This window comes from Pristiophorus japonicus, chromosome 4, assembly GCF_044704955.1.
Source record: "Pristiophorus japonicus isolate sPriJap1 chromosome 4, sPriJap1.hap1, whole genome shotgun sequence".
NCBI lineage: Eukaryota > Metazoa > Chordata > Chondrichthyes > Pristiophoridae > Pristiophorus > Pristiophorus japonicus.
Window position 1 is genome coordinate 243,894,557 of NC_091980.1, and position 27,103 is coordinate 243,921,659.

General features: G+C 48.4%; 1 protein-coding gene across 3 annotated transcripts in view; it reads left to right on the plus strand.

Moving 5' to 3' along the window:
- Positions 1-27,103, plus strand: part of map4k5 (mitogen-activated protein kinase kinase kinase kinase 5) — a 285,168-nt gene that overhangs the window by 42,657 nt on the left and 215,408 nt on the right. Inside the window, exons 1-2 of one of the 3 annotated variants that reach the window (XM_070879238.1) lie at positions 3,018-3,036; positions 7,853-7,910. Coding sequence is in view for 1 of the 3 variants with exons in the window: in XM_070879237.1 (XP_070735338.1) it covers positions 7,853-7,910 (58 nt within the window). In the remaining 2 variants the exon portion in view is untranslated. Of the gene's footprint in view, positions 1-3,017; positions 3,037-7,852; positions 7,911-20,024; positions 20,360-27,103 lie in introns of those variants that run through there. The other 2 variants (XM_070879237.1, XM_070879239.1) reach the window with 2 other exon arrangements.

Genomic DNA, 27,103 nt, shown 5'->3' on the forward strand with positions numbered 1-27,103 from the left:
TAGAACAGTTCTACTTTGGAACAGAATTTTTTCTTCAAAAGGGGGTGTCTTCGGTTACTGACGCCTGATTTCAAAGTTTCCACAGTGAAAACTTACTCCAAACTAACTTAGAATGGAGCAAGTGAAGATTTTTGTAGAACTGAAAAAACCTGTTCTACACTAAAAAAAATCAGGCGCAGGTTACAAATTAGGCGTCCAGAACGAGGTGGGGGGGGGGAAGGGAAGTCATTAAATTCTACAATAAATCCTTATTTATACTTATACAAATATTATACAAATAAATCCAACCTGAATAAACATTTATAAGCAAAGAAAAGATTAAATAAACCATCTTCCTACCTGTGTGAAAGTGCTTCAGCCAGCCTCACAAGTTCGTTCCTTCGTTCCTGACGGCAGGGGGGGAGGAGGAAGACGTTCCAGACGGCGGAGGGAGGGAGTGTGGGACCGCCTGCCCAAACGCAGCGGGAGGGGGGGAGAGAAAGGAAGATGTTCCCGCGGGGGGGGGGGGGAGGAGAAGGAGACAGTGAGAAGGCTGCAGGAAGCCTCAGTGCTGATGGCAATGTGCTTTTATGAAAAAATGTTCAACAATTAAACAGCTACAAAGAACTACAAAAATGGCCGAGTGCCAATGTTTCCTTCACACTGCGTGTGCGCGAACGCTCCAACGCGCACGCGCAGCGTTGCCAGCAGGAAAAAAAACTAATTTAAATAGTACCCGCCCCCTCCCACTTACAAAATCGGCGCGAGTGTAGGCTCCGCCCCCCTGGGCGCCGCACCAAACAGACAAGGAGCTGCAGGGCTCTCCAGAATCGCGAGTTTTTTTTCCGGCGCCGTTTTAGGCACGAAAAACGGGCGCCCAGCTCGGAGGGGTGCCCGTTTTTTATCGCGTGGAAACTTGGGCCCAAGAAGTGGAGAAATGGAGAGTAATCTGATGCTCTGTGCTTATCTTGGGACAGAAGTAGCTGATTTGGTGCCTTGATTTTAAAATTCTGATCCTTGGTTTTCAAATCCCTTCATGGCCTCTCCCCATCCTATTTCTAATCTCCTCCAGCTCTACAACCCTCCGAGATATATGCACTGCTCAAATTCTGACCTCTTGAGCATCCCTAATGTTAAAACCATTGGTGGCTGTGCTTCCAGCTGCTAAGGTCCTAAGCTCTGGCACCGCCCACCCCCCAAAAAAAACTCTCTGCCTCTACCCCTCTTTCCTCCTTTTAAGACGCGCCTTAAAACCTTCCTTTTTGACCAAGCTTTTGTTCATCTTTGATAATATCGTCTTTTGTGGCTCGGTATCAAACGGGACAGGTTCGATGCGGGTAGAATGTTCACTATGTTGGGGAAGTCCTGAACCAGGGGACACAGTCTTAGGATAAGGGGTAAGCCATTTAGGACTGAGATGAGGAGAAACTTCTTCACTCAGAGTTGTTAACCTGTGGAATTCCCTGCCGCAGTGAGTTGTTGATGCCAGTTCATTGGATATATTCAAGAAGGAGTTAGATATGGCCCTTACGGCTAAGGGGATCAAAAGGTATGGAGAGAAAGTAGGAAAGGGGTACTGAGGGAATGATCAGCCATGATCATCTTGAATGGTGGTGCAGGCTCGAAGGGCCGAATGGCCTACTCCTGCACCTATTTTCTATGTTTTATAATGCTCCTGTGAAGCACCTTGTGACGTTTTACCATGTTAAAGGTGCTATATAAATACAAGTTGTTGTTGGGCAGTGTTGATTCTTTGAAGGGGTAATGGTCTTTGTTTCGGAAATCTGATGGAAGGGACCCAACACCACCACCACAGGCAGGCATTCATGTTTCCGGAATGCCTCAAATAGATTGGCATCTTGCAGTTCAAGTACTAGCCCAGAATTTGTGGTCCTGATGACACTGAACTGGCAGCGTTAACTCTAATTTTTCCTTTGAAACTAAGCGCCACTTCAGGATTTAACGCATGGGCGGCCTAGTGACCTAATGCAGAAATCCTGAAGTTGTGGTCATTCACTGCTCCCCCACAGGCTGCATTGTGCTCCCATGCCCCCCCCCACCCCCAAACAGAGCTGGCACTCGGTGAAATATCTCAAACCATGGAAACTGATGATAAACTTCGGCTCTTCCAAGTAATTACACTGTTAAATACCCCATTAAATGTTAGACCCAAAGGGATTAGGTGTAAATGGGGTTTTAACAGCATATTGACTGCTGAACAAAGGTTAGAGCCCTGAAAAACTAATTTTAATTTTGTGCAGTGCCAAGTTTATCCATATTAATAAAAATTGAAGTTAAACCTCAGCAATATTTTAGATTTTTTTGGGTGTAAATTTGTTAGTTATTTCCAGTTTGACTTATCCCCATGCGAGAGCCCCAGTCTTTGTTTTGCTTTAACATTTAAAAAAAAATAGAATTTTAGGTGCTTACGCACTTCCTGGTTCGCTGATCAAACAACGTAAGCTCGAGGAACAGCACCTCGCCTTTCGATTAGGTACTTTACGGACTTCAACAATTTCCTACCTTAACCTCTGCCCCTATTTTTTCAGGTGACAGCTGTTTATGATTCTGCTATCTCCATTTGCAACATTTAATCACCCTGCCTTCCACCCTCTCCGTCCCTTTTGTTCTTTCCTTTTTTCCTGCTTCCGCACCTGTTTAAAATCTGTTACATCTCTAATTTTTCCAGTTTTGATGAAGGGTCTCTGACCTGAAATATTATCTCTCCACGAATGCTGCCTGGCCTGCTGAGTGTTTCTAGCATTTTCTGTTTTTGTTCCTGGTTCGCTGTTTGTGAAGTCTGCATTTTGATTGGCTGCTTAAACAGCTTGTTGACGTCCACAGCAGCTCGCACCATGGATTTCCACTATGTTACATTGATTTGAATTGTGCATTAGAGAACCCAAACTTTTCGACACAGATCGTGAGATCTTCGTGCGAAACTTGCTTAAGGGCCGGAGGCGAGCACCTTTGCTTCACTGCTGACTGCAAATTCCAGGCTATTGTGTACAGTTTTGAGCACTGTAACTTAGGAAGAATATAAACGCTAAGGAAAAGGTTCCGTTTAAGTTTCTTAGTGTTACTAAATTTCTTAGAATGTTGCTAGCGTGGTCACGAAGAAAGACTTGAAGTTTTGCTATCGCAGAGAAGGTTAGAATCTTGCAGCACGGAAGGAAGTTGTTCAGTCCCTTGTACCTATCCCGACTTCCTGAAAGCTATGCACCTAGTTGTACTTCCCTGTCCTTTTCCCATATCCCTTTTAAAATTTTTCAAATGGGTATCTGCTTCCCATTTAAATGTTATTGGGTCAGATTTTGCGGTGAGCGGCAAGCAAACGGCACCTGCCTTTCGTTAGCCTTGCACTTCCCCACGGACTTTCTAACAGGGCAAGCAACTGTATTTCCTTAACCAATCAGATTGAAGAATTGTTAATGCGCAGCATCTGAGCTAGGAAGTGTAGAATAGTGAATTCAGTGTCAAATTAGGTACAGAATGCAAAATGAATTGAGGAAAAGGAAGATTGGATTAAGAGAGAGGGAGAGATCAGCGACAGAAAGAAAAAGTAAAAATAAATTAAAAGCTGAAGGAATCAGACTCCACACTTATAAAAGTTAGTTTTCAGTGCTCGACAGGTTGTTTGGCTGTAATTAAGACTTAGCACACAGTTAAAAGACTGGAATGGACAAGCCCTAAATTTTTGTGATGAGTTAATCTGTATCTACGACTTCAGTATAGGAACTTCGCTGTTCAATATATTTGAATGTGGAGCCAGATGGCGATATGCTGTTTTCACGCAGCTTGCAGAGGAGCAGCGCATTGCGGACAGCAACTTGTGGATTTTTGCGTTTAATTGCACATTTCCATTTGCTGGAAGTTGCTGTCTGATTTGTGTATAAATAACGGTGAGCGTTGTTACTTTCACAGCAAAACTCCCTCCACCACTGGTGCACCGTGGCTGCAGTGTGTACAATCTCAAAGATGCACTGCAGTAACTCGCGAAGGCTCCTTCGGCAGCGCCTCCCAAACCCACAACCTCGACCACCTAGAAGGACAGGGCAACAGGCACATGGAAAAGCCACAACCTCCAAGTCACCAACTGTCCTGACTTGGAAAAATGTTGCTGGGATCAGAATTCTGGAACTTCCTACCGAATGGCACGGTAGAAGTACCTTCACGCGGACTGCAGTGGTTCGAGAAGGTGGGTCGCCATCACCTTACAGCTTGAACTAGATGAGGAGTCCAAGTCATGCTTGACTATAAATACGCATCTCGACCTATATCAATTTAATCGGCTACCGTTTGGAGTGTCTTCAGCCCCTGCCATATTCCAAGGAGTGATGAACCAGATTTTGCAAGGTATTGAAGGGGTAGTATATTATTTAGATGATATACTAATTTCAGCACCAAATAGGCAAATTCATAATAACATATTGAATTAAGTCCTCAAACGGCTGCGTCATCGCTCCAACCTTCTCAATCTTCCACGCTGCCATGCTCCACCTCACAGTTGACAAGCTACCCGCTGGAGTAGAACTAAACTACAGAACCAGTGGGGAGCTGTTCAACCTTCGCTGTCTCCAGGCCAGATCCAAGACCACTCCAACCTCTGTCGTCGAGCTACGGTACGCGGACGATGCCTGCGTCTGTGCACACACACAGGCTGAACTCCAGGACATAGTCGCCGTATTTACCGAGGCGTATGAAAGCATGGGCCTTACGCTAAACATTAGTAAGACAAAGGTCCTCCACCAGCCTGTCCTCGCTGCACAGCACTGCCCCCCAGACATCAAGATCCACGGCGTGGCCCTGGACAACGTGGACCACTTCCCTTACCTCGGGAGCCTCCTATCAACAAGAGCAGGCATTGACAACGAGATCCAACACTGCCTCCAGTGTGCAGTGCAGCCTTCGGCCGCCTGAGAAAAAGAGTATTTGAAGACCAGGTCCTCAAAACTGTCACCAAGCTCATGGTCTACAGGGCCGTAGTAATACCCGCCCTCCTGTATGGCTCAGAGACATGGACCATGTACAGCAGACACCTCAAGTCGCTAGAGAATGTCTCCAAGATCCGACAAATCCCCTGGGAGGACAGACACACAAACATTAGTGTCCTCGTCCAGGCCAACATCCCCAGCATTGAAGCACTGACCACATGTGATCAGCTCTGCTGGGCAGGCCACATCGTTCGTATGCGAGACGCGAGACTCCCAAAGCAAGCGCTCTACTCTGAGCTCGTCCACGGTAAACGAGCCAAAAGGCGGGCAGAGGAAACGTTACAGGGACACACTCAAAGTCTCCCTGATAAGTTGCAACATCCCCACTGACACGTTGGAGTCCCTGGCTATAGACCGCCTTAGTGGAGGAAGTGCATCCAAGAGGGGGCTGAGCTCCTCGAATATCGTCGCCGAGAGCATGCAGAAATCAAGCGCAGGCAGTGGAAGGAAGGTGCGGCAAACCAGGCTCCCTGCCCACCCATTCCCTCAACGACTATCTGTCCCACCTGTGACAGAGACTGTGGTTCTCATACAGCCACCTAAGAACTCATGCTAAGAGTGAAGGCAAGTCTTCCTCAAGTCTGAGGGACTGCCTATTATTTTTTTTTTAAAAAAGGAGGCAAACAGAAAGCAGGAAACTATAGACCAGTTAGCCTAACATCTGTCGTTGGAGAAAATGCTGGGGTCCATAATTGAGGAAGCCGTAGCAGGACATTTGGAAAGCATAATTCAATCAAGCAGAGTCAGCATGATTTTATGAAGGGGAAATCTTGTTTGACAAATTTGCTGGAGTTCTTTGAGGATATAACGAGCAGGATGGATAAGGGGGAACCTGCCTCCCCTGTCCCCCTCCGCCTCCGTACCGATTGGTTGCGAGGCCGAGCGGATCGGATCCTGATCGCCCACGTGTTCCTGGCCCTGCCCTCGCCCCATGACAGACAAAAACGGACTTATTATAGATTCTTCTTCCTCAAAAAGTATTGCCTCACATTTTCTCCACATCAAAATTTATGTGACAACTGTATGTCCACTCTATTAACATGTCTATGTCCTCCTGAAGTTGGTTGCGGTCCTTTTCACAATTACCGCATTACCTATTTTTGCATCACCTGCACATTTTGATATTGTGCCTTTCTTTCCTCCTTTCTTTCTTTACATAGATACATGCATGCATTGAAAAAAACTGCATGCATGGAATTTAGAATGGGCCTTGAGGCCCCCAAAAAATTACAGGGAACCTTCTAAACTGAAGGAAATACACTCCCAGTTTATGCAACCCGTCCTCGTGATTTAACTCTAAGCTCCTGGTATCATTCTGGTGAATCTGCGCTTTATTTTCTCCAGCACCAATATATCCTTTCTGAAGTTTGGTGCCGGAACATAAGAAATAGGAGCACGAGTGGGCCAATTGACCTCAACTCCACTTCCCTGCCCGCTTCCCATAACAATTGACTCCCTTATCGTTCAAAAATCTGTATCGCTACGTTAAATATATTCAGTGACACCGCTATCTGGGGTAGAGAATTCCAAAGATTCACGACCTTCTGAGAGAAGAAATTCCTCCTCATTTCTGTTTTAAACGGGTGACTCTTCTGCAGCCACTTCTTTTAAGAACCTAGGATGCAGGCCATCAGGTCCACCTTTAGTCCTATTAGTTTGCCTAGTACTTTTTCTCTAGTGACCTGAATGCAGTACTGCAGAAGGGCCTGCATCCTAGGGTCTTAAAAGAAGTGGCTATCAACCAAAATTCCATGGATTCTGGCAAGGTCCCAGCAGATTGGAAAACGAACTGTAACGCCCCTATTTAAGAAAGGAGGGGGACAGGAAGCAGGAAACTATCGACCGGTTAGCCTATCATCTGTCATTGGGGAAAATGCTGGAGTCCATTATTAAGGCTCTCTACAGGCATAATTTCCTCACTTCTGAATTCCAACCCCCATGTGATAAAGACCAGTATTCCATTAGTCTTTTTGATTACTTTCTGTACCTGTCCACTAGCTTTTCCTGTAAATGGACACACACATTCCTTTTGCATCTCCAGAGCACCTAGTCTTTCATCATTCAGAAAATATTTGGCAATTTGCATTTTTCAGATCCAAAATGGATGACCTTGCACTTCCCCACAATAAACTCCATCTGCCATAGCTTTGCCTACTTGCTCAGCGTGTCTGTCTCTTTGTTGCTATACGCTCCCATCCACACATCTTGCTGTGCCTCCTAACTTTTATTATCTGCAAACTTGTATATGCAACTTTCTCTTTCTTCATCCAAATCATTAATATAATAGATAAGCTGATTGCTGGGGAAATGCACTTGTCACATCCTGAGAATCAAAGAACAAATCCTTTATCCCTACTCTCTGTCCTCAACCAATTACAGACCCATGTCACAAAATTACCTCTTATTTCGCACGTGCTCATTTTTAATCTAATAATCTCAAGTGAGAATCCTTATTAAATATATTGGTTGAGGGTTAAATGCTGGCCAGGACACCATAACAGTTTCCATGCTGTTCTTCGAATAATGGCATGGAATCGCTTGCGTCTACTTGAGCAGGCAAGATGATATCTCTGTTTATTTTCTGATCTGAAATAATGGCATCTCCAACTGCAGCCCCCTCTCAGTGCTACACTTAATTGGTATTTAAGTTATGCAGAGCAAAGTTCTCAATGTGCATTTTTGTGGTTGTGTCTATCCATTCATTCATAGATTTGCCATCCAGAATTAAAATAAATTGCACAACAGAATGTAATTTGTGTGTTGCATGGAACATTCCTATCTTGGTAACTGCTTTGTATGTTTCAAAAATATGAGTGAGCAATAGTATTTATGCCTGTTTTTATTTTTTACTTAAAGTATTCTCTTATTTTCATTTACAGGCAAGGAATCTACAGACTGGAGAGCTGGCTGCAGTTAAAATTATAAAACTGGAACCAGGTAAATCATAAATTTAGCAAAAATATTCCTTGGATTTTACGCAAATTTAAAATAAAATGTTTTATCCTTTTTATAGGCAAATTGATAAAATTAGATAGAGTAGTTTTCTAAATTCACAGATAAAAGCTAACTTTATTCACCATTGTTTACCAAAGCTGCTGCAGAATCATTTACTATTTTGGTTTATTAATTTTTACAGGAAGCTTGTAAAGCGTATGGGAAAATGTACTTTTGTTTTTCTAAATTTTGACGGTACAGTTTGCAAAAGATAGTTAAAGAAAATGGTTTAAAACATTTATATGAATTATGAGCAGCTGGTAAATATTCCCACAGATCCTTAGTTTGTGAGATTGTTTTGTTGAAATATTTTCACTTTTATTTGTAAACCCTTAAGTCATCTGATTAGGGACCCTGTCATAAGGCAACATCATTTTTAAAGAAATTGTATTAAATGTATGTTAATCAGAGGTTTTATATGTGGGACAAGTGAATGAATATGATCTAGTATTTGTTTCTGTGGAATGTTACGTTGATCTAGGTCTTGAGTTTGGACAGAAATGTTTAAGAATGTGCTATTTTGAATTCTATTAAACATATAGTCCTAATTCAGCCTTTTTAGGTGTCTGCCTTGAATCAGTGGCACTCTTGCCTCTGTCAGAAGGTGGAGTGTCTGTCCCACTCAAGATAATCTAGCCTGATGCATCAAAAAAAGACTTGCATTTATATAGTGACTTTCACCAGACGTCCCAAAGCACTTTACAGCGAATGAAGCACTTTTTGAACTGTAGTCACTGTTGTAATGTAGAAAACACGGCAGTCAATTTGCGCACAGCAAAGTCCCACAAACAGCAATGTGATCATGACCAAATAATCTTTTTTTTGGTTATGTTGATTGAGCAATAAATATTGGCCAGGACACTGGGGGTAACTTCCCTGCTCCTCTTCGAAATAGTCCACCTGAGAGAACAGACAGGGCCTCAGTTTAATGTCTCATCTGAAAGATAGCGCCTCTGACATTGCAGCACCCCCTCAGCACTGTATTGAAGTGTTAGCCTAGGTTTTTGTGCTCCAGTCTCTGGAGTGGAACTTGAACCCACAACCTTCTGACTCAGGTGAGAATGGCTGACACACTGAGCTAGTGCTGCACTGTCAGAGGTGCCATCTTGTTGATGTGCATTAAATCAAGGCCTCATCTGCCCCCTAGGGTGGATATAAAAGATCCCATTTGAAGAGGAGTAGGGTAGTTCTTCCGGTGTCTTGGCCAATATTTATCTCTCAACCACCATCACTGGAACAGATTATCTCATTGCTGTTTTGAGGGACTTTGCTGTTTGCAAATCGGCTGCCACATTTCCCTAAATTAGAACTGCTACAATTCAAAAGTACTTACTTGGCTGCAAAGTACTTTGGAAGGTCCTGATGTTATGAAAGGTGCTATATAAACGCAAGTTCTTTAATTTCTTCCTCTCCCCCTCCCTCTCCCTCAATGGAGCGATTGAAGCAAATGGCATTAATGCATTTATGGGGAGACTTGATGGTAACATGAGGGAGAAGGGAGTAGAAGGATATAGTGGCAGAGTGGGCAGAGGTTGTGTGGAGTATGAATACCGGCATAGAGCAGTTGGATTGAATAGCCTATTTCTCTGCTTTAAATTCTATGTAATTCCATGAGATTGTCTTCTCCACATTAATTTAACTTCCAGCCTTCCAGAGTACTGAACTCCTTTCTTTGGGAGATGATGGGGAAGAGAAACAATTGTTTTGCATAGACTTTTGAGCGGAGAGCCAGCCCCTCAAGCCTGCTCCACCATTCAATAAGATCATCGCTGATCTGATCATGGACTCGGCTCCACTTCCCTGCCCGTTCCTCATAACCCTTTATTCCCATCGCACACAAAATCTGTCTATCTCCACCTTTAAATATATTCAATAACCCAGTCTTCACAGCTCTCCGAGGCAGAGAATTCCATAGATTTCCAATCTCTCCTCATATGTCAGCCCTGCCATCCCGGGAATCAATCTGGTGAACCTTTGCTGTACTCCCTCAATAGCAAGAACATCCTTCCTCCGATTAGGAGACCAAAACTGAACACAATATTCCAGATGTGGCCTCACCAAGGCTTTGTACAACTGCAATTAGACCTCCCTGCTCCTATACTCAAATCCTCTAGCTATGAAGGCCAACATGCCATTTGCCACCTTCACCGCCTGCTGTAACTGCATGCTAAACTTCAATGACTGATGTAGCATGACACCCAGGTCTCATTGTACCTCCCCTTTTCCTAATCTGTCATAATTCAGATAATTTTTTTTGCCCCCAAAGTGGATAACCTCACATTTATCCACATTATACTGCATCTGCCATGCATTTGCCCACTCACCTAACCTGTCCAAGTCACCCTGCAGCCTCTCAGCATCATCCTCACAGCTCACACCACCACCCAGTTTAGTGTCATCCGCAAACTTGGAGATATTACATTCAATTCTTTCATCTAAATCATTAATGTATATTGTAAATAGCTGGGGTCCCAGCACTGAACCCTGCGGCACCCCACTGATCACTGCCTGCCATTCTGAAAAGGACCAGTTTATTCCGACTCTCTGCTTCCTGTCTGCCAACCAGTTCTCTATCCACGTCAATACAATTACCCCCAATACCATGTACTTTAATTTTGCACACTAATCTCTTGTGTGGGATCTTGTCAAAAGCCTTTTGAAAGTCCAAATACACCACATCCACTAGTTCTTCCTTGTCCACTCTACTAGTTACATCCTCAAAAAATTCCAGAAGATTTGTCAAGCATGATTTCCCTTTTATAAATCCATGCTGACTTGGACCGATCCTGTCACTGCTTTCCAAATGCACTGCTATTTCATCTTTAATAATTGATTCCAACATTTTCCCCACTACCGATGTCTGGCTAACTGGTCTATAATTCTGTTTTCTCTCTCCCTCCTTTTTTAAAAAGTGGTGTTACATTAGTTACCCACCAGTTCATAGGAACTGATCCAGAGTCAATAGAATGTTGGAAAATGATCACCAATGCATCCACTATTTCTAGGGCCACTTCCTTTAGTACTCTGATGCAGCCTTTCAGGCCCTAGGGATTTATTGGCATTCAATCCCATCAATTTCCCGAACACAATTTCCTGACTAATAAGGATTTCCTTCAGTTCCTCCTTTTTCACTAGACCCTCAAACCCCTAGTATTTCCAGAAGGTTATTTGTGTCTTCCTTCATGAAGACAGATCCAAAGTATTTGTTCAGTTGGTCTGCCATTTCTTTGTTCCCCATTAAAAAGTCACCTGATTCTGACTGCAAAGAGCCTACGTTGGTCTTCACTAATCTTTTTCTCTTCACATATCTATAGAAGCTTTTGCAGTCAGTTTTAATGTTATGGGGCGGTAGCTCAGTTTGGCCGAATAGGACATTGGACTTGCAAACAATCTGATTCAAGCTGAGATAGTGGCTGGCTAGAGGTGTCGATTTGATGGTAAGGATATGGAGTTAGTAGTGGGGGCGAAAGATAATGGCTTTGGTTGAAATTGCAGCTCATCCAAGACTGGATGTTGGAAAAACAGTTTGACAATAGAGGCAGTTGAGCAATCGCAACAGGTGTTGGAGAGGTAACGCTGGGCGTATATGTGATGGCTGACCCATGTCTTCAGATGATGTCATCAAGGGGCAGAATTTAGATGAGTACAAGACAGAGGCCAAGAATGCCTTGCAAGCCATTCAGTTGTATCAAACCGCTAGGAAAAACTTTCACCTCATGGACTCAGCGGTTCAGGAAGGTGGCTCACCACCACCACCTTCTCAAGAGAAACTAGGGATGGGCAATAAATGCTGGCCTTGCCAGTGACGCCCATATCCCGCGAATTAATTTAAAAAATGACAAAATGGAAACAGGCCATTCGGCCCAACCAATATTGGTGATTACCTTCCACGTGAGCAAATCGTTCTAATTACATTTAGCCACCCTGCTCCATAATCCCTCAACACCGTTTCGCTCAACCACTTATCCAACATATTATTCAATGTTGATATAATTTCTGCCTCAATGACTAACCCTGGAAGTGAATTTCACAACCTTTCAACTCTGTGTAAAGAAGTTTCACCTGCTCACTGTTCTAAATCTTGCATTTAATCTTGTATCTATGTCCCCATAACTACTGGAAGCCGGTTGCGTCCAAATGCCCTGTTCTATCCTTTCATAATTTTAAACACTTCTATTACAAAGCCCCATAAATCTGCATTCTGATGATTAAAAAGACCCAATTTTCCAAGCCTTTCTTTGTATTTGTATTTCCTCAGAGTTAAGTCACGAGGACGGGTTGCATAAACTGGGAGTGTATTTCCTTCAGTTTAGAAGGTTCCCTGTAATTTTTTGGGGGCCTCAAGGCCCATTCTAAATTCCATGCATGCAGTTTTTTTCAATGCATGCATGTATCTATGTAAAGAAAGAAAGGAGGAAAGAAAGGCACAATATCAAAATGTGCAGGTGATGCAAAAATAGGTAATGCGGTAATTGTGAAAAGGACCGCAACCAACTTCAGGAGGACATAGACATGTTAATAGAGTGGACATACAGTTGTCACATGAATTTTGATGTGGAGAAAATGTGAGGCAATACTTTTTGAGGAAGAAGAATCTATAATAAGTCCGTTTTTGTCTGTCATGGGGCGAGGGCAGGGTCAGGAACACGTGGGCGATCAGGATCCGATCCGCTCGGCCTCGCAACCAATCGGTACGGAGGCGGAGGGGGACAGGGGAGGCCGGTTCCCCCTTATCCATCCTGCTCATTATATCCTCAAAGAACTCCAGCAAATTTCCTCATACCTGGCAGTATTCCAAGGAATTTGTTATACCCTCTTTAAAGCCTGAATATCCTTTCTATACTCTTGTATAGTACCCGGCCACTACCACCGGTATAAGACAGGCATCAAAAGCAGCGTTCACCTGTCAGCGGCAGTATGGTCCATTTCTAATTCAGTTTGCTATCCCCGCCTCACTCCATCAAATCCATATCTCATACTCTTCTAAAGTAATTTCCCACATGGTACATTGTCAAAGGCCTACCTAAAGCACTACATTTTGCCCAGCTTACCATGTTATCTTCTTGAACAATTCTATTAGGATTGTCGAGCATGATTGTCCCTTTTGAAATCCTTGCTGGCTACATTTAACTATTTATTGTAATTTAGATAGATGGCAATTTCACAGATGTCTCCACCAAAGGCCTTTAATACTGTAAGATGCAATAGTTCATACTATTGCTGTTGTTCATGATCATTGCACAAAATACTTGTCACTTAATAGTGATGCCATGACTCTCCAAATATACTTGTAGTTCATGAAACTTGTCCATCAAGAAGGGCTATAGAGAGTTTCCCACATTACGGAAAAACAGAGAGTAAGCCTAAGAAATTAAGTAATACCCAATCGATAATCACAGAATATGTTTTTGTGCCTATTTGGTACCAAGAAACACCAGTACCTCACAACTTGACCAGTTAACATTGAGAAATTTGCAGCATCGAACAACACTGCAATGTAGCCAGCAACTTGTTATGTTTGTACTAACATTCATCAATGTTGAAAGAGCATGGGTACTAAGTTCTATGTAAATCAAGGGTGGATTACAGATCATCTCTCCAAGGAAGTAACCACTGAATATGGGGCTTCCTCAGATAGCGAACCATTCAGCTCCGAGGTTCTGGTATTACATGAGAGTGCTGTTTGAAGAACCCAGATGTCAGTCTGTACTGGATACATTTTAAGAACACAAGAATATAAGAACACAAGAAATAGGAGCTGGAGTAGGCCACTTGGCACTTTTAGTCTGCTCCGTCATTCAAGAAGATCATTGCTGATCTTCTACCTCAACTCCACCTTCCCGCACTATCACCATATTCCTTAATTCTTAGTTCCCAAAAATGTATCGACCTCTGTCTTAAAAATAGTCAACGACTTGAGCATCCACAGCTCTCTGAGGAAGAAAATTCCAAAGATTCACAAACCTTTGGGTGAAGAAATGTCTCCTCATCTCAGTTCTAAATGGCCTACCCCTTGTTCTGAGACTGTAACCCCGTGTTCTAGATTCCCCAGTCAGGGAAAACATTTTCTCAGCATTAACCCTGTCAAACCCCTTAAAATGTTATATGTTTAAATTAGATCACCTCTCATTCTCCTAAACTCTAGGAAATATGGGCCCAATCTACTCAATCTCTCCTCCTAAGGCAGTCCCTTCATCCCAGGAACCAATCTAGTAAACCTTCGTTGCACTCCTGCTAAAGTAAGTGTGTCTCCTTGGGTAAGGAAACCAGAACTGGACACAGTACGTTGGGTGTGGCCTCACTAGTGCCCTGTGTAATTGTAGTAAGACTGCTTTACTCTTGTACTTTAATCCCTTTGTAATAAAGGCCAACATACCATGCTTGCTGTACCTGCATGTTAACTTTCTGTGATTCATGTACAAGGACACCCAGGTCGCTCTGAATGCAAACGTTTCCCAGTCTCTCTCCATTCAAAAAATATTTGGCTTTTTTGTTCTTCCTACCAAAGTGGATAATTTCACATTGCATTCCATTTGCTATGTTCTTGCCCACTCAGTCAACCTGTCTATATCTCTCTTCAGCCTCTTTGCATCCTCCTCACAGCTTACTTTCCCACCTAACTTTGTGTCATCAGCAAACTTGGATACATTGCACTTAGTCCCTTCATCTAAGTCATTAATATAGATTGTAAATAGCTGAGGCCCAAGCACTGATCCTTGCAGTACCCCACTAGTTACAACCTGTCAACCCAAAAAAGTCCAGTTTATTCCTACTCTCTGTTTTCTGTCCTTTAGCCAATCCTCAATCCATGCCAATATATTACCCCCAATTCCATGAGTCCTAATTATGTGAAATAACCTTTTATGGCAGCTTATTGAATGCTTTATAAAAATCCAAATACACTATATCCACTGGGGTAGGTACTCCCTTATCTATCCTACTAACAGATTTGTCAAACATGATTTCCCTTTCATAAAACCATGTTGACTCTGCCTAATCGTATTACGATTTTCTAATTGCCCTGTTACTTCGTCCCTAATAATAGATTCTAGCATTTTTGCCTAATACTGATGTCAGGCTAACTGGCTTATAGTTTCCTGTTTTTCTCTTTCTCCTTTCTGAAATAGTGGGGTTATGTTTGCTACCTTCCAATCCTTGGGGACTGTTCTAGAATCTAGGGAATTCTGGAAGATTAATACCAGTTCATCTACTATCTCTGCAGCTCCCTCTTTTAAAACCCGAGGATGTAGGTTGTTGGGACCAGGGGATTTGTCGCCACTTAGCCCCATTAATTTCTCCAGTACTATGTCTTTACTCTCTAGACCCTTGGTTTCCCATTATTTCCAGAATGTTTCCTGTGTCTTCTACTGTGAAGACAGATACAAAGTATTTGTTTAATGTCTGCCATTTCCTTATTATCCATTATAATTTCTCCTGTCTCTGCCTCTAATGGGCCCACATTTATTTTCATTAATCTCTTCCTAGTTACATACCTTTAGAAACGTTTACAGACTGCTCTAAATTGGGTTGTGGAGGGGAGAAGGAGGAAGGGAGAATAACTTGCTTAGTGTAATATTGTTGGACCCAAGGACTGAATACAGAGATATTTAACATGAATCACCAAAAATCTTAATGACTGGCTCCCAGAGACTCTGCACAAGTTGAACCTTCCTCCTGCTCTTGGTTGGACAACATCAGACGTTTTGAACAGGATTTCTCATTGCTGCATCTCTATTCAGTACCGTAACCAAGGTCTGGGCTGATGTATGCAACTTGTCAATAGCTAATGCTAAAGTAGAGCAGGCATAGAAAGACCACTCAGCCGTGCAGAACTCTTGTGTAATGCACTAGTCGCAAATTTGGCGATTGTACTTCAAATCCCCTCCTGGCGTGGGAAATTTTCTATATTTAAGATGAACTCTCAGTTTTCCAAGCTTTAGTTTTAAAAAATAAAGGAGAAAGTATTTGGAAGAAGAGTAAGCAAATAAAGTGTTCAATAACTTTTACTTCAAATAGTCAGTTTTGAGTCTTTAATCTTGAATAGGACTATTCGACAAAGATAGGAAAAACATAGAAACACAGAAAAATAGGTGCAGGAGTAGGCCATTCGAGCCTGCACCGCCATTCAATAAGATTATGGCTGATCATTCCTTCAGTACCCCTTTCCTGCTTTCTCTCCATACCCCTTGATCCCCTTAACCGTAAGAGCCATATCTAACTCCCTCTTGAATATATCCAGTGAACTGGCATCAACAACTCTCTGCGGCAGGGAATTCCACAGGTTAACAACTCTGAGTGAAGAAGTTTCTCCATCTCAGTCCTAAATGGCCTACCCCTTATCAAAAGACTATGTCCCCTGGTTCTGGACTTCCCCAACATCGGAAACATTCTTCCCGCATCTAATCTGTCCAGTCCAGTCAGAATCTTATATTTCTATGAGATCCCCTCTCATCCTTCTAAACTCCAGTGAATAAAGGCCCAGTTGATCCAGTCCCTCCTCATATGACAGCCCAGCCATCCCTGGAATCAGTCTGGTGAACCTTCGCTGCACTCCCTCAATAGCAAGAACGTCCTTCCTCAGACTAGGAGACTAAAACTGAACACAATATTCCAGGTGTGGTCTCACTAAGGCCCTGTACAACTGCAGTAAGACCTCCCTGCTTCGATATTCAAATCCCCTAGCCATGAAGGCCAACATACCATTTGCCTTCTTTACCGCCTGCTGTACCTGCGTGCCCACTTTCAGTGACTGATGAACCATGACACCCAGGTCTCGTTGCACCTCCGCTTTTCCTAGTCTGCTGCCATTCAGATAATATTCTGCCTTCGTGTTTTTGCCCCCAAAATGGATAACCTCACATTTATCCACATTATACTGCATCTGCCATGCATTTGCCCACTCACCTAACCTGTCCAAGTCACCTTGCAGCCTCTTAGCGTCCTCCTCACAGCTCACACCGCCACCCAGTTTAGTGTCATCTGCAAACTTGGAGATATTACACTCAATTCCTTAATCCAAATTGTTAATGTATATTGTAAAGAGCTGGGGTCCCAGCACTCAGCCCTGTGGCACTCCACCAGTCACTGCCTGCCATTCTGAAAAGGACCCGTTTATCCCGACTCTCTGCGTCCTGTCTGCCAACCAGTTCCCTATCCACGTCAGTATATTACCCCCAATACTATGTACTTTTATTTTGCACAACAATCTCTTGTGCGGGACCTTGTCAAAAGACTTCTGAAAGTCCAACTATACCACATCCACTAGTTCTCCCTTGTCCACTCTGCTCGTTACATCCTCAAAAAATTCTAGAAGATTCGTCAAGCCTGATTTCCCTTTCATAAATCCATGCTGACTTGATCCGATCCTGTCACCGCTTTCCAAATGCGCTGCTATTTTGTCCTTCATGATCGATTCCAACATTTTCCCCACTACTGATGTCAAGCTAACCGGTCTATAATTGCCTGTTTTCTCTCTCCCACTTTTTAAAAAAAGTGGTGTTACATTAGCTACCCTCCAGTCCATGGAAACTGATCCAGAGTCGATAGACTCTTGCAAAATGATCACCATTGCATCCACTATTTCTAGGGCCACTTCCTTGAGCACTCCGGGATGCAGACTATCAGGCCTCGGGGATTTATCAGCCTTCAATCCCATCAATTTCCGTAACACAATTTCCCGCCTAATAAGGATATCCTTCAGTTCCTCCTTCTCACTAGACCCACTGTCCCCTCGTACCTTTGGAAGGTTATTTGTATCTTCCTTCATGAAGACAGAACCGAAGTATTGGTTCAATTGGTCTGCCACATCTTTGTTCCCCATTATAATTTCACCTGAATCCGACTGCAAGGGACCTACGTTTGTCTTTACTAATCCTTTTCTCTTCACATTTATAGAAGCTTTTGCAGTCAGTTTTTATATTCCCTGCAAGCTTCCTCTCGTACTCTATTTTCCCCCTCTTAATTAAGCCCTTAGTCCTCCTCTGTTGAATTCTAAATTTCTCCCAGTCCTCAGGTTTGTTGCTTTTTCTAGCCAATTCATAAGCCTCTTCCTTGGCTTTAACACTATCCTTAATTTCCTTTGTTAGCCATGGTTGAGCCACCTTCCCAGTTTTATTTTTACTCCAGACAGGGATGTACATTTGCTGAAGTTCATCCATGTGATCTTTAAATGTTTGCCATTGCTTATCCACCGTCAACCCTTTTAGTATCGTTTGCCAGTCTATTCTAGCCAATTCATGCCTCATACTGTCGAAGTTACCTTTCCTTAAGTTCAGGACCCTAGTTTCCGAATTAACTTTGTCACTCTCCATCTTAATAAGGAATTCTACCATATTATGGTCACTTCTTCCCAAGGGGCCTCGCACAACAAGATTGCTAATTAGTCCCTTCTCATTACACAATACCCAGTCTCGGATGGCCAGCTCCCTGGTTGGTTCCTCGACATATTGGTCTAGAAAACCATCGCTAATACACTCCAGGAAATACTCCTCCACCGCATTGCTACCAGTTAGGTTAGCACAATCAATGTGTAGATTAAAGTCGTCCATGATTGCTGTTGTACCTTTATTGCACACATCCCTTATTTCTTGTTTGATGCTGTCCCCAACCTCACTACTAGTATTTGGTGGGCTATACACACCACCCACTAGTGCTTTCTGCCCTTTGGAATTCCGCAGCTCCACCCATACCGATTCCACATCATCCAGGCTAATGTCCTTCCTTACAATTGCATTGATTTCATCTTTAACCAGCAATGCCACCCCGCCTCCTTTTCCTTTCTGTCTATCCTTCCTAAATGCTAAATACCCTTGGATGTTGAGTTCCCAGCCTTGATCACCCTGGAGCCATGTCTGCGTGATGCCAATCACATCGTATCCGTTAACTGCTATCTGCGCAGTTATTTCACCCACCTTATTCCGAATACTCCTCGCATCGAGGCACAGAGCCTTCAGGCTTGTTTTTTTTTTAAACACACTTTGCCCCTTTTAGAATTTTGCTGTAATGTGGCCCTTTTTGTTTTTTGCCTTGGGGTTTCTCTGCCCTCCACTTTTACTATTCTCCTTTCTCTATTTTGCTTCTGCCTCCTTTTTATTTCCCTCTGTCTCCCTGCATAGGTTCCCATCCTCCTGCCATATTAGTTTAACTCCTCCGCAACAGCACTAGCAAACACACCCCCGAGGATATTGGTTCCGGTCCTGCCCAGGTGCAGACCATCCGGTTTGTACTGGTCCCACCTCCCCCAGAACCGGTTCCAATGTCCCAAGAATTTGAATCCCTCCCTTCTGTACCACTCCTCAAGCCACTTTGTCTTTTTAATTTTGCACCGTAAATGTTAAAATGAAGACTTCTCTGCGATGGACATAATAAAACATGGCGATAGCAAGGTTGGAAAGGAAATTAATTTTGATCAAGAATTGCTTATCAAGTTACTTTGATAATGCAGCACATCTTAAATATTCATAAATGCAGTTTGACAGATTTACTTTCTAGTTGTGTAAAAGCATTCCAAGGAGGATGCAGTTGTTTCATTTGCCATTTATTCCATTATTTACCAATGTATTAAGACTGTTGACATTTTGTTTGGTTGACTCCATCAAAAGCAATATTCCACATTAGAGGTTTCATGGGATAAATATCTCTCTCCTGGCCAGTGCAGTTTGGTTGTGATAACGCTGCTGCAAGATCCTGAAAGGTGCATTTCAAGGCTGCATATTAAAGAAAGAGAAGATTCTGCTGATTTTATCTAAAGGACTAATACAATAGCAGAATACTCCAGCTGCTGGAAACCGAATCAAAAACAGAAAATGCTGGAAAACTCTCAGCAAGCCAGACAGCATCCGTGGGGAGAGAACCAGTTAACATTTCAGGCCTGCGACCCTTCGTCAGCACTGCAAAAGTTAGAGATGTAACTGATTTTAAGCAGGTGCAGGGAAAGGGGGAGGGGAGGAGAAGAAAGAACAAAAGTGATTGTTTGTAATAGGGTGGAAGGCAGGAGTGATTAACTGTTGCAAATGGAGATGGCGGAATCATAAACAGCTGCTGTCTGGGGGAAAATGTAGTGGCAGAGGTTATGATCTGAAATTGTTGAACTCTTATGTTGAGAAGACAACAGTAAAGTGCCTAATCGAAAACCGAGGTGCTGTTCCTCGAGCCTACGTTGAACTTCGTTGGAACAGTGGAGGAGACCGAGGACGGAGAGATCAGAAGTGGGAATGGAACAGAGAATTGAAGTGACAGGCGACTGGAAACTCGGGGTCACCCTTATGGACTGAAAGGAGGTGTTCCGCAAAGCCGTCACCCAATCTGCGTTTGGTCTCACTGCCGCTGAGGAGCTTTTCGGCGGGCCCCGCTGCCGAGGAGCTGTTTGGGCGATGCGGCGAGGAGGCCCTGAGGTGAGGCGAGGGGCAGTAATGCGAGGCCCGAGGTCGGGCAGCGGCGGGACCCCGAGATCGGCAGGGTCAGCGTGCCTGGATTCCGTAACATTTTACGGATTCCAAACAACTCTGCCACCGATCGTTCTGGATTTTCGATGCTGCACCTGTAGTTGTAGCCAAAATAAGTGGTCAATCAATGTGATTATTAGTCATTCGAAAAGATCAAAAGTGGTGGTAACCTATACAAATGGTAGTAACCCATACTATTTCCAGAGCATTCCTTATCAGTAAAAGGGTAATTGTTCCAGATTGCTTTGCACATAAGCTCTTGTTTCAGTTCATGGGGAGGGTTGGAGGCGGCGGCAGTGGAGGGTCCGGGGCGGCGAGTTCGGGGCGGGGGGAGGAAGTGAGGGAGAGAGCGCGTCTGGGGGGTGGCGGAGGGGAAGTCTGGGGGAGGGAGGGGGCGGCGATGCTGGGTGGGTTTGGTAGAGTCGGCAGTCGGGAAAAACCTGCGTTAAAGACCTGCAAAAAAGGTAAGTTAAAGTTTTTAATTTTTTCAGCGATTTAGTAGGTAAAGGTTTTGTGAATGTTTTGTGAATTTTGGATTTTTGGATTTTTTTGGGGGGTGTTCCCCCCCCCCCCCCTCCCTATGCCCAACTCGCAGTGGTAATCGTGTTTTTAAAAAAAAATGTCCGGATTTTGGACGACCCCTCCACGGATTAGCACGATGTCTGGATTTTGAAACAATCCGAATTTTGGAACTTCGGATTTTGGACGCGCAACCTGTATTAGTATTTTATCTGTCTTTTTACTTTTGTGCATTTTGTAAATAAATCTAGACAATTGTTTAGTCTGCATAAAATGACATTTTCTGCCGTCTGGATTGACAGGAGATATAGTGAATATCCTACATATTCTCCAGTAAACAATTTACCATGGTCAGGACTTGGGGTTCATTTTTAGGCATGGGCTACACTATCTATAATAAAAGTCTTGTTATTAATGTAATTATAATGTCCACATTTATGGAAATTGCTGATGTAAACTTGTCATACTTCAATTGTACTCTCCCCACAGTGGTAGCTATTATATCTGTGTTGTTTCCCAGCTCCTCAGCCTGTACTGTAGAGCAAGTCCTCTGCTCCAACCAACTCTACTTTGCTTTCCAAATTGCTGTGAATATGGCCACTTATAAATTAAAATTAAGATAATATATAAAAATAAGGATAGCTTTAAAAGGGCAACTAAATCACTTCTGTGCTCTGGTTCAGTTATCCCTTGTTCTCTTACTTGTGCAAAGCCACAGAATGTTGACCAGTGACAGATAATGGGCCCAAGTTTCGAGCCGTGCCTAGAACGGCGCAGTCCCGACCTGGACGCCCGTTTTTCGCGCCACAAAGTGCGCCTAAAAAAACCCTCCAGATTCTCCATCTCCTCTGGCCCTCGGTGCAGCGCAGCAGGAGCTGTACGGGGCGGAGCCAGGTCCCTGCGCCGAAAACATGGCCGGGACCTCTGCACATGCGCGCTACAGTGGGCACACAAGTGCAGTAGCTCCAGGCGCCCGAAACTGTGTGGGAGGGGCCGAAGCACGCAGCCCCTAGCCCTGGCCGAATGGCCTCACTGGGGCTGCGTGAATAAGGCTCCTCCCACGGCCAGCTCCTGCTTCCTCCCGACCCGCTTCCCGCCTCCGGACCCGACCCGACACCCGCTCCCCCCCCGCCCCCGGACTGGATCCGACCTGACCTCCCTCCCCCCGACCTGACCTTCCTCTCCCTCCCTCCCACCCCCCGACCTGAACCGAACCGACCTCCCCCCTGACCCGACCCAACGCCACCTACCTGTAAATCTGGGGCGGGGAGGAGGAGAGAGAGTCTCGGGCCCGGCCCATTCAGCCTCCCTCCCCCTTCTCCTTCCCCCCTGCCCCCCCCCAATCTCCTTCCCCTCCCCGCGCCCCAATCACTCCTTTCCCCCCCCCCCCCGCCCCAATCTCTCTCCTCCCCCCCCGCCCCAATCTCTCTCCTCCCCCCGCCCCAATCTCTCTCCTCCCCCCGCCCCAATCTCTCTCCTCCCCCCCCCCCCGCCCCAATCTCTCTCCTCCCCCCCCCGCCCCAATCTCTCTCCTCCCCCCCGCCCCAATCTCTCTCCTCCTCCCCCCCGCCCCAATCTCTCTCCTCCCCCCCGCCCCAATCTCTCTCCTCCCCCCCGCCCCAATCTCTCTCCTCCCCCCCGCCCCAATCTCTCTCCTCCCCCCCGCCCCAATCTCTCTCCTCCCCCCCGCCCCAATCTCTCTCCTCCCCCCCGCCCCAATCTCTCTCCTCCCCCCCGCCCCAATCTCTCTCCTCCCCCCCGCCCCAATCTCTCTCCTCCCCCCCGCCCCAATCTCTCTCCTCCCCCCCGCCCCAATCTCTCTCCTCCCCCCCGCCCCAATCTCTCTCCTCCCCCCCGCCCCAATCTCTCTCCTCCCCCCCGCCCCAATCTCTCTCCTCCCCCCCGCCCCAATCTCTCTCCTCCCCCCCGCCCCAATCTCTCTCCTCCCCCCCGCCCCAATCTCTCTCCTCCCCCCCGCCCCAATCTCTCTCCTCCCCCCCGCCCCAATCTCTCTCCTCCCCCCCGCCCCAATCTCTCTCCTCCCCCCCGCCCCAATCTCTCTCCTCCCCCCCGCCCCAATCTCTCTCCTCCCCCCCGCCCCAATCTCTCTCCTCCCCCCCGCCCCAATCTCTCTCCTCCCCCCCCGCCCCAATCTCTCTCCTCCCCCCCCGCCCCAATCTCTCTCCTCCCCCCCGCCCCAATCTCTCTCCTCCCCCCCCGCCCCAATCTCTCTCCTCCCCCCCCGCCCCAATCTCTCTCCTCCCCCCCGCCCCAATCTCTCTCCTCCCCCCCGCCCCAATCTCTCTCCTCCCCCCCGCCCCAATCTCTCTCCTCCCCCCCGCCCCAATCTCTCTCCTCCCCCCCGCCCCAATCTCTCTCCTCCCCCCCGCCCCAATCTCTCTCCTCCCCCCCGCCCCAATCTCTCTCCTCCCCCCCGCCCCAATCTCTCTCCTCCCCCCCGCCCCAATCTCTCTCCTCCCCCCCGCCCCAATCTCTCTCCTCCCCCCCGCCCCAATCTCTCTCCTCCCCCCCGCCCCAATCTCTCTCTCCTCCCCCCCGCCCCAATCTCTCTCCTCTCCCCCCCGCCCCAATCTCTCTCCTCCCCCCCCCGCCCCAATCTCTCTCCTCCCCCCCCGCCCCAATCTCTCTCTCCTCCCCCCCGCCCCAATCTCTCTCTCCTCCCCCCCGCCCCAATCTCTCTCTCCTCCCCCCCGCCCCAATCTCTCTCTCCTCCCCCCCGCCCCAATCTCTCTCTCCTCCCCCCCGCCCCAATCTCTCTCTCCTCCCCCCCGCCCCAATCTCTCTCTCCTCCCCCCCGCCCCAATCTCTCTCTCCTCCCCCCCGCCCCAATCTCTCTCTCCTCCCCCCCGCCCCAATCTCTCTCTCCTCCCCCCCGCCCCAATCTCTCTCTCCTCCCCCCCGCCCCAATCTCTCTCTCCTCCCCCCCGCCCCAATCTCTCTCTCCTCCCCCCCGCCCCAATCTCTCTCTCCTCCCCCCCGCCCCAATCTCTCTCTCCTCCCCCCCGCCCCAATCTCTCTCTCCTCCCCCCCGCCCCAATCTCTCTCTCCTCCCCCCCGCCCCAATCTCTCTCTCCTCCCCCCCGCCCCAATCTCTCTCTCCTCCCCCCCGCCCCAATCTCTCTCTCCTCCCCCCCGCCCCAATCTCTCTCTCCTCCCCCCCGCCCCAATCTCTCTCTCCTCCCCCCCGCCCCAATCTCTCTCTCCTCCCCCCGCCCCAATCTCTCTCTCCTCCCCCCCGCCCCAATCTCTCTCTCCTCCCCCCCGCCCCAATCTCTCTCTCCTCCCCCCCGCCCCAATCTCTCTCTCCTCCCCCCCGCCCCAATCTCTCTCTCCTCCCCCCCGCCCCAATCTCTCTCTCCTCCCCCCCGCCCCAATCTCTCTCCTCCCCCCCGCCCCAATCTCTCTCCTCCCCCCCGCCCCAATCTCTCTCCTCCTCCCCCCGCCCCAATCTCTCTCCTCCCCCCCGCCCCAATCTCTCTCCTCCCCCCCGCCCCAATCTCTCTCCTCCCCCCCGCCCCAATCTCTCTCCTCCCCCCCGCCCCAATCTCTCTCCTCCCCCCCGCCCCAATCTCTCTCCTCCCCCCCGCCCCAATCTCTCTCCTCCCCCCCGCCCCAATCTCTCTCCTCCCCCCCGCCCCAATCTCTCTCCTCCCCCCCGCCCCAATCTCTCTCCTCCCCCCCGCCCCAATCTCTCTCCTCCCCCCCGCCCCAATCTCTCTCCTCCCCCCCGCCCCAATCTCTCTCCTCCCCCCCGCCCCAATCTCTCTCCTCCCCCCCGCCCCAATCTCTCTCCTCCCCCCCGCCCCAATCTCTCTCCTCCCCCCCGCCCCAATCTCTCTCCTCCCCCCCGCCCCAATCTCTCTCCTCCCCCCCGCCCCAATCTCTCTCCTCCCCCCCGCCCCAATCTCTCTCCTCCCCCCCGCCCCAATCTCTCTCCTCCCCCCCGCCCCAATCTCTCTCCTCCCCCCCGCCCCAATCTCTCTCCTCCCCCCCGCCCCAATCTCTCTCCTCCCCCCCGCCCCAATCTCTCTCCTCCCCCCCGCCCCAATCTCTCTCCTCCCCCCCGCCCCAATCTCTCTCCTCCCCCCCGCCCCAATCTCTCTCCTCCCCCCCGCCCCAATCTCTCTCCTCCCCCCCGCCCCAATCTCTCTCCTCCCCCCCGCCCCAATCTCTCTCCTCCCCCCCGCCCCAATCTCTCTCCTCCCCCCCGCCCCAATCTCTCTCCTCCCCCCCGCCCCAATCTCTCTCCTCCCCCCCGCCCCAATCTCTCTCCTCCCCCCCGCCCCAATCTCTCTCCTCCCCCCCGCCCCAATCTCTCTCCTCCCCCCCGCCCCAATCTCTCTCCTCCCCCCCGCCCCAATCTCTCTCCTCCCCCCCGCCCCAATCTCTCTCCTCCCCCCCGCCCCAATCTCTCTCCTCCCCCCCGCCCCAATCTCTCTCCTCCCCCCCGCCCCAATCTCTCTCCTCCCCCCCGCCCCAATCTCTCTCCTCCCCCCCGCCCCAATCTCTCTCCTCCCCCCCGCCCCAATCTCTCTCCTCCCCCCCGCCCCAATCTCTCTCCTCCCCCCCGCCCCAATCTCTCTCCTCCCCCCCGCCCCAATCTCTCTCCTCCCCCCCGCCCCAATCTCTCTCCTCCCCCCCGCCCCAATCTCTCTCCTCCCCCCCGCCCCAATCTCTCTCCTCCCCCCCGCCCCAATCTCTCTCCTCCCCCCCGCCCCAATCTCTCTCCTCCCCCCCGCCCCAATCTCTCTCCTCCCCCCCGCCCCAATCTCTCTCCTCCCCCCCGCCCCAATCTCTCTCCTCCCCCCCGCCCCAATCTCTCTCCTCCCCCCCGCCCCAATCTCTCTCCTCCCCCCCGCCCCAATCTCTCTCCTCCCCCCCGCCCCAATCTCTCTCCTCCCCCCCGCCCCAATCTCTCTCCTCCCCCCCGCCCCAATCTCTCTCCTCCCCCCCGCCCCAATCTCTCTCCTCCCCCCCGCCCCAATCTCTCTCCTCCCCCCCGCCCCAATCTCTCTCCTCCCCCCCGCCCCAATCTCTCTCCTCCCCCCCGCCCCAATCTCTCTCCTCCCCCCCGCCCCAATCTCTCTCCTCCCCCCCGCCCCAATCTCTCTCCTCCCCCCGCCCCAATCTCTCTCCTCCCCCCCGCCCCAATCTCTCTCCTCCCCCCCGCCCCAATCTCTCTCCTCCCCCCCGCCCCAATCTCTCTCCTCCCCCCCGCCCCAATCTCTCTCCTCCCCCCCGCCCCAATCTCTCTCCTCCCCCCCGCCCCAATCTCTCTCCTCCCCCCCGCCCCCAATCTCTCTCCTCCCCCCCGCCCCAATCTCTCTCCTCCCCCCCGCCCCAATCTCTCTCCTCCCCCCGCCCCAATCTCTCTCCTCCCCCCCGCCCCAATCTCTCTCCTCCCCCCCGCCCCAATCTCTCTCCTCCCCCCCGCCCCCAATCTCTCTCCTCCCCCCCGCCCCAATCTCTCTCCTCCCCCCCGCCCCAATCTCTCTCCTCCCCCCCGCCCCAATCTCTCTCCTCCCCCCCGCCCCAATCTCTCTCCTCCCCCCCGCCCCAATCTCTCTCCTCCCCCCCGCCCCAATCTCTCTCCTCCCCCCCGCCCCAATCTCTCTCCTCCCCCCCGCCCCAATCTCTCTCCTTCCCCCCCGCCCCAATCTCTCTCCTCCCCCCCGCCCCAATCTCTCTCCTCCCCCCCGCCCCAATCTCTCTCCTCCCCCCCCGCCCCAATCTCTCTCCCTCCCCCCCGCCCCAATCTCTCTCCTCCCCCCCGCCCCAATCTCTCTCCTCCCCCCCCGCCCCAATCTCTCTCCTCCCCCCGCCCCAATCTCTCTCCTCCCCCCCCGCCCAATCTCTCTCCCTCCTCCATCCTCTCCTCCCCCGCCCCAATCTCTCTCCTCTTCCCCCCCCCCCCCCCCCCCCCGCCCCCCAATCGACACAGAGAGTGGGGCATCCCAGCACGCTGTTGGGAGGGCTCCCGGTGCTGCAGTCGGTAAGTAGAAAATGTTTTATTTATTGAATTTAAAAAAAAAAATAATAATTATTTCTTATTTTTTTTTGATTATTGGTTGATTTATTGATGTATTTATCATTTATTATTGATGATGGCTCTTTATTTGTAAAACCGAAGTTGTTTAATGTTTGTAAACTTCT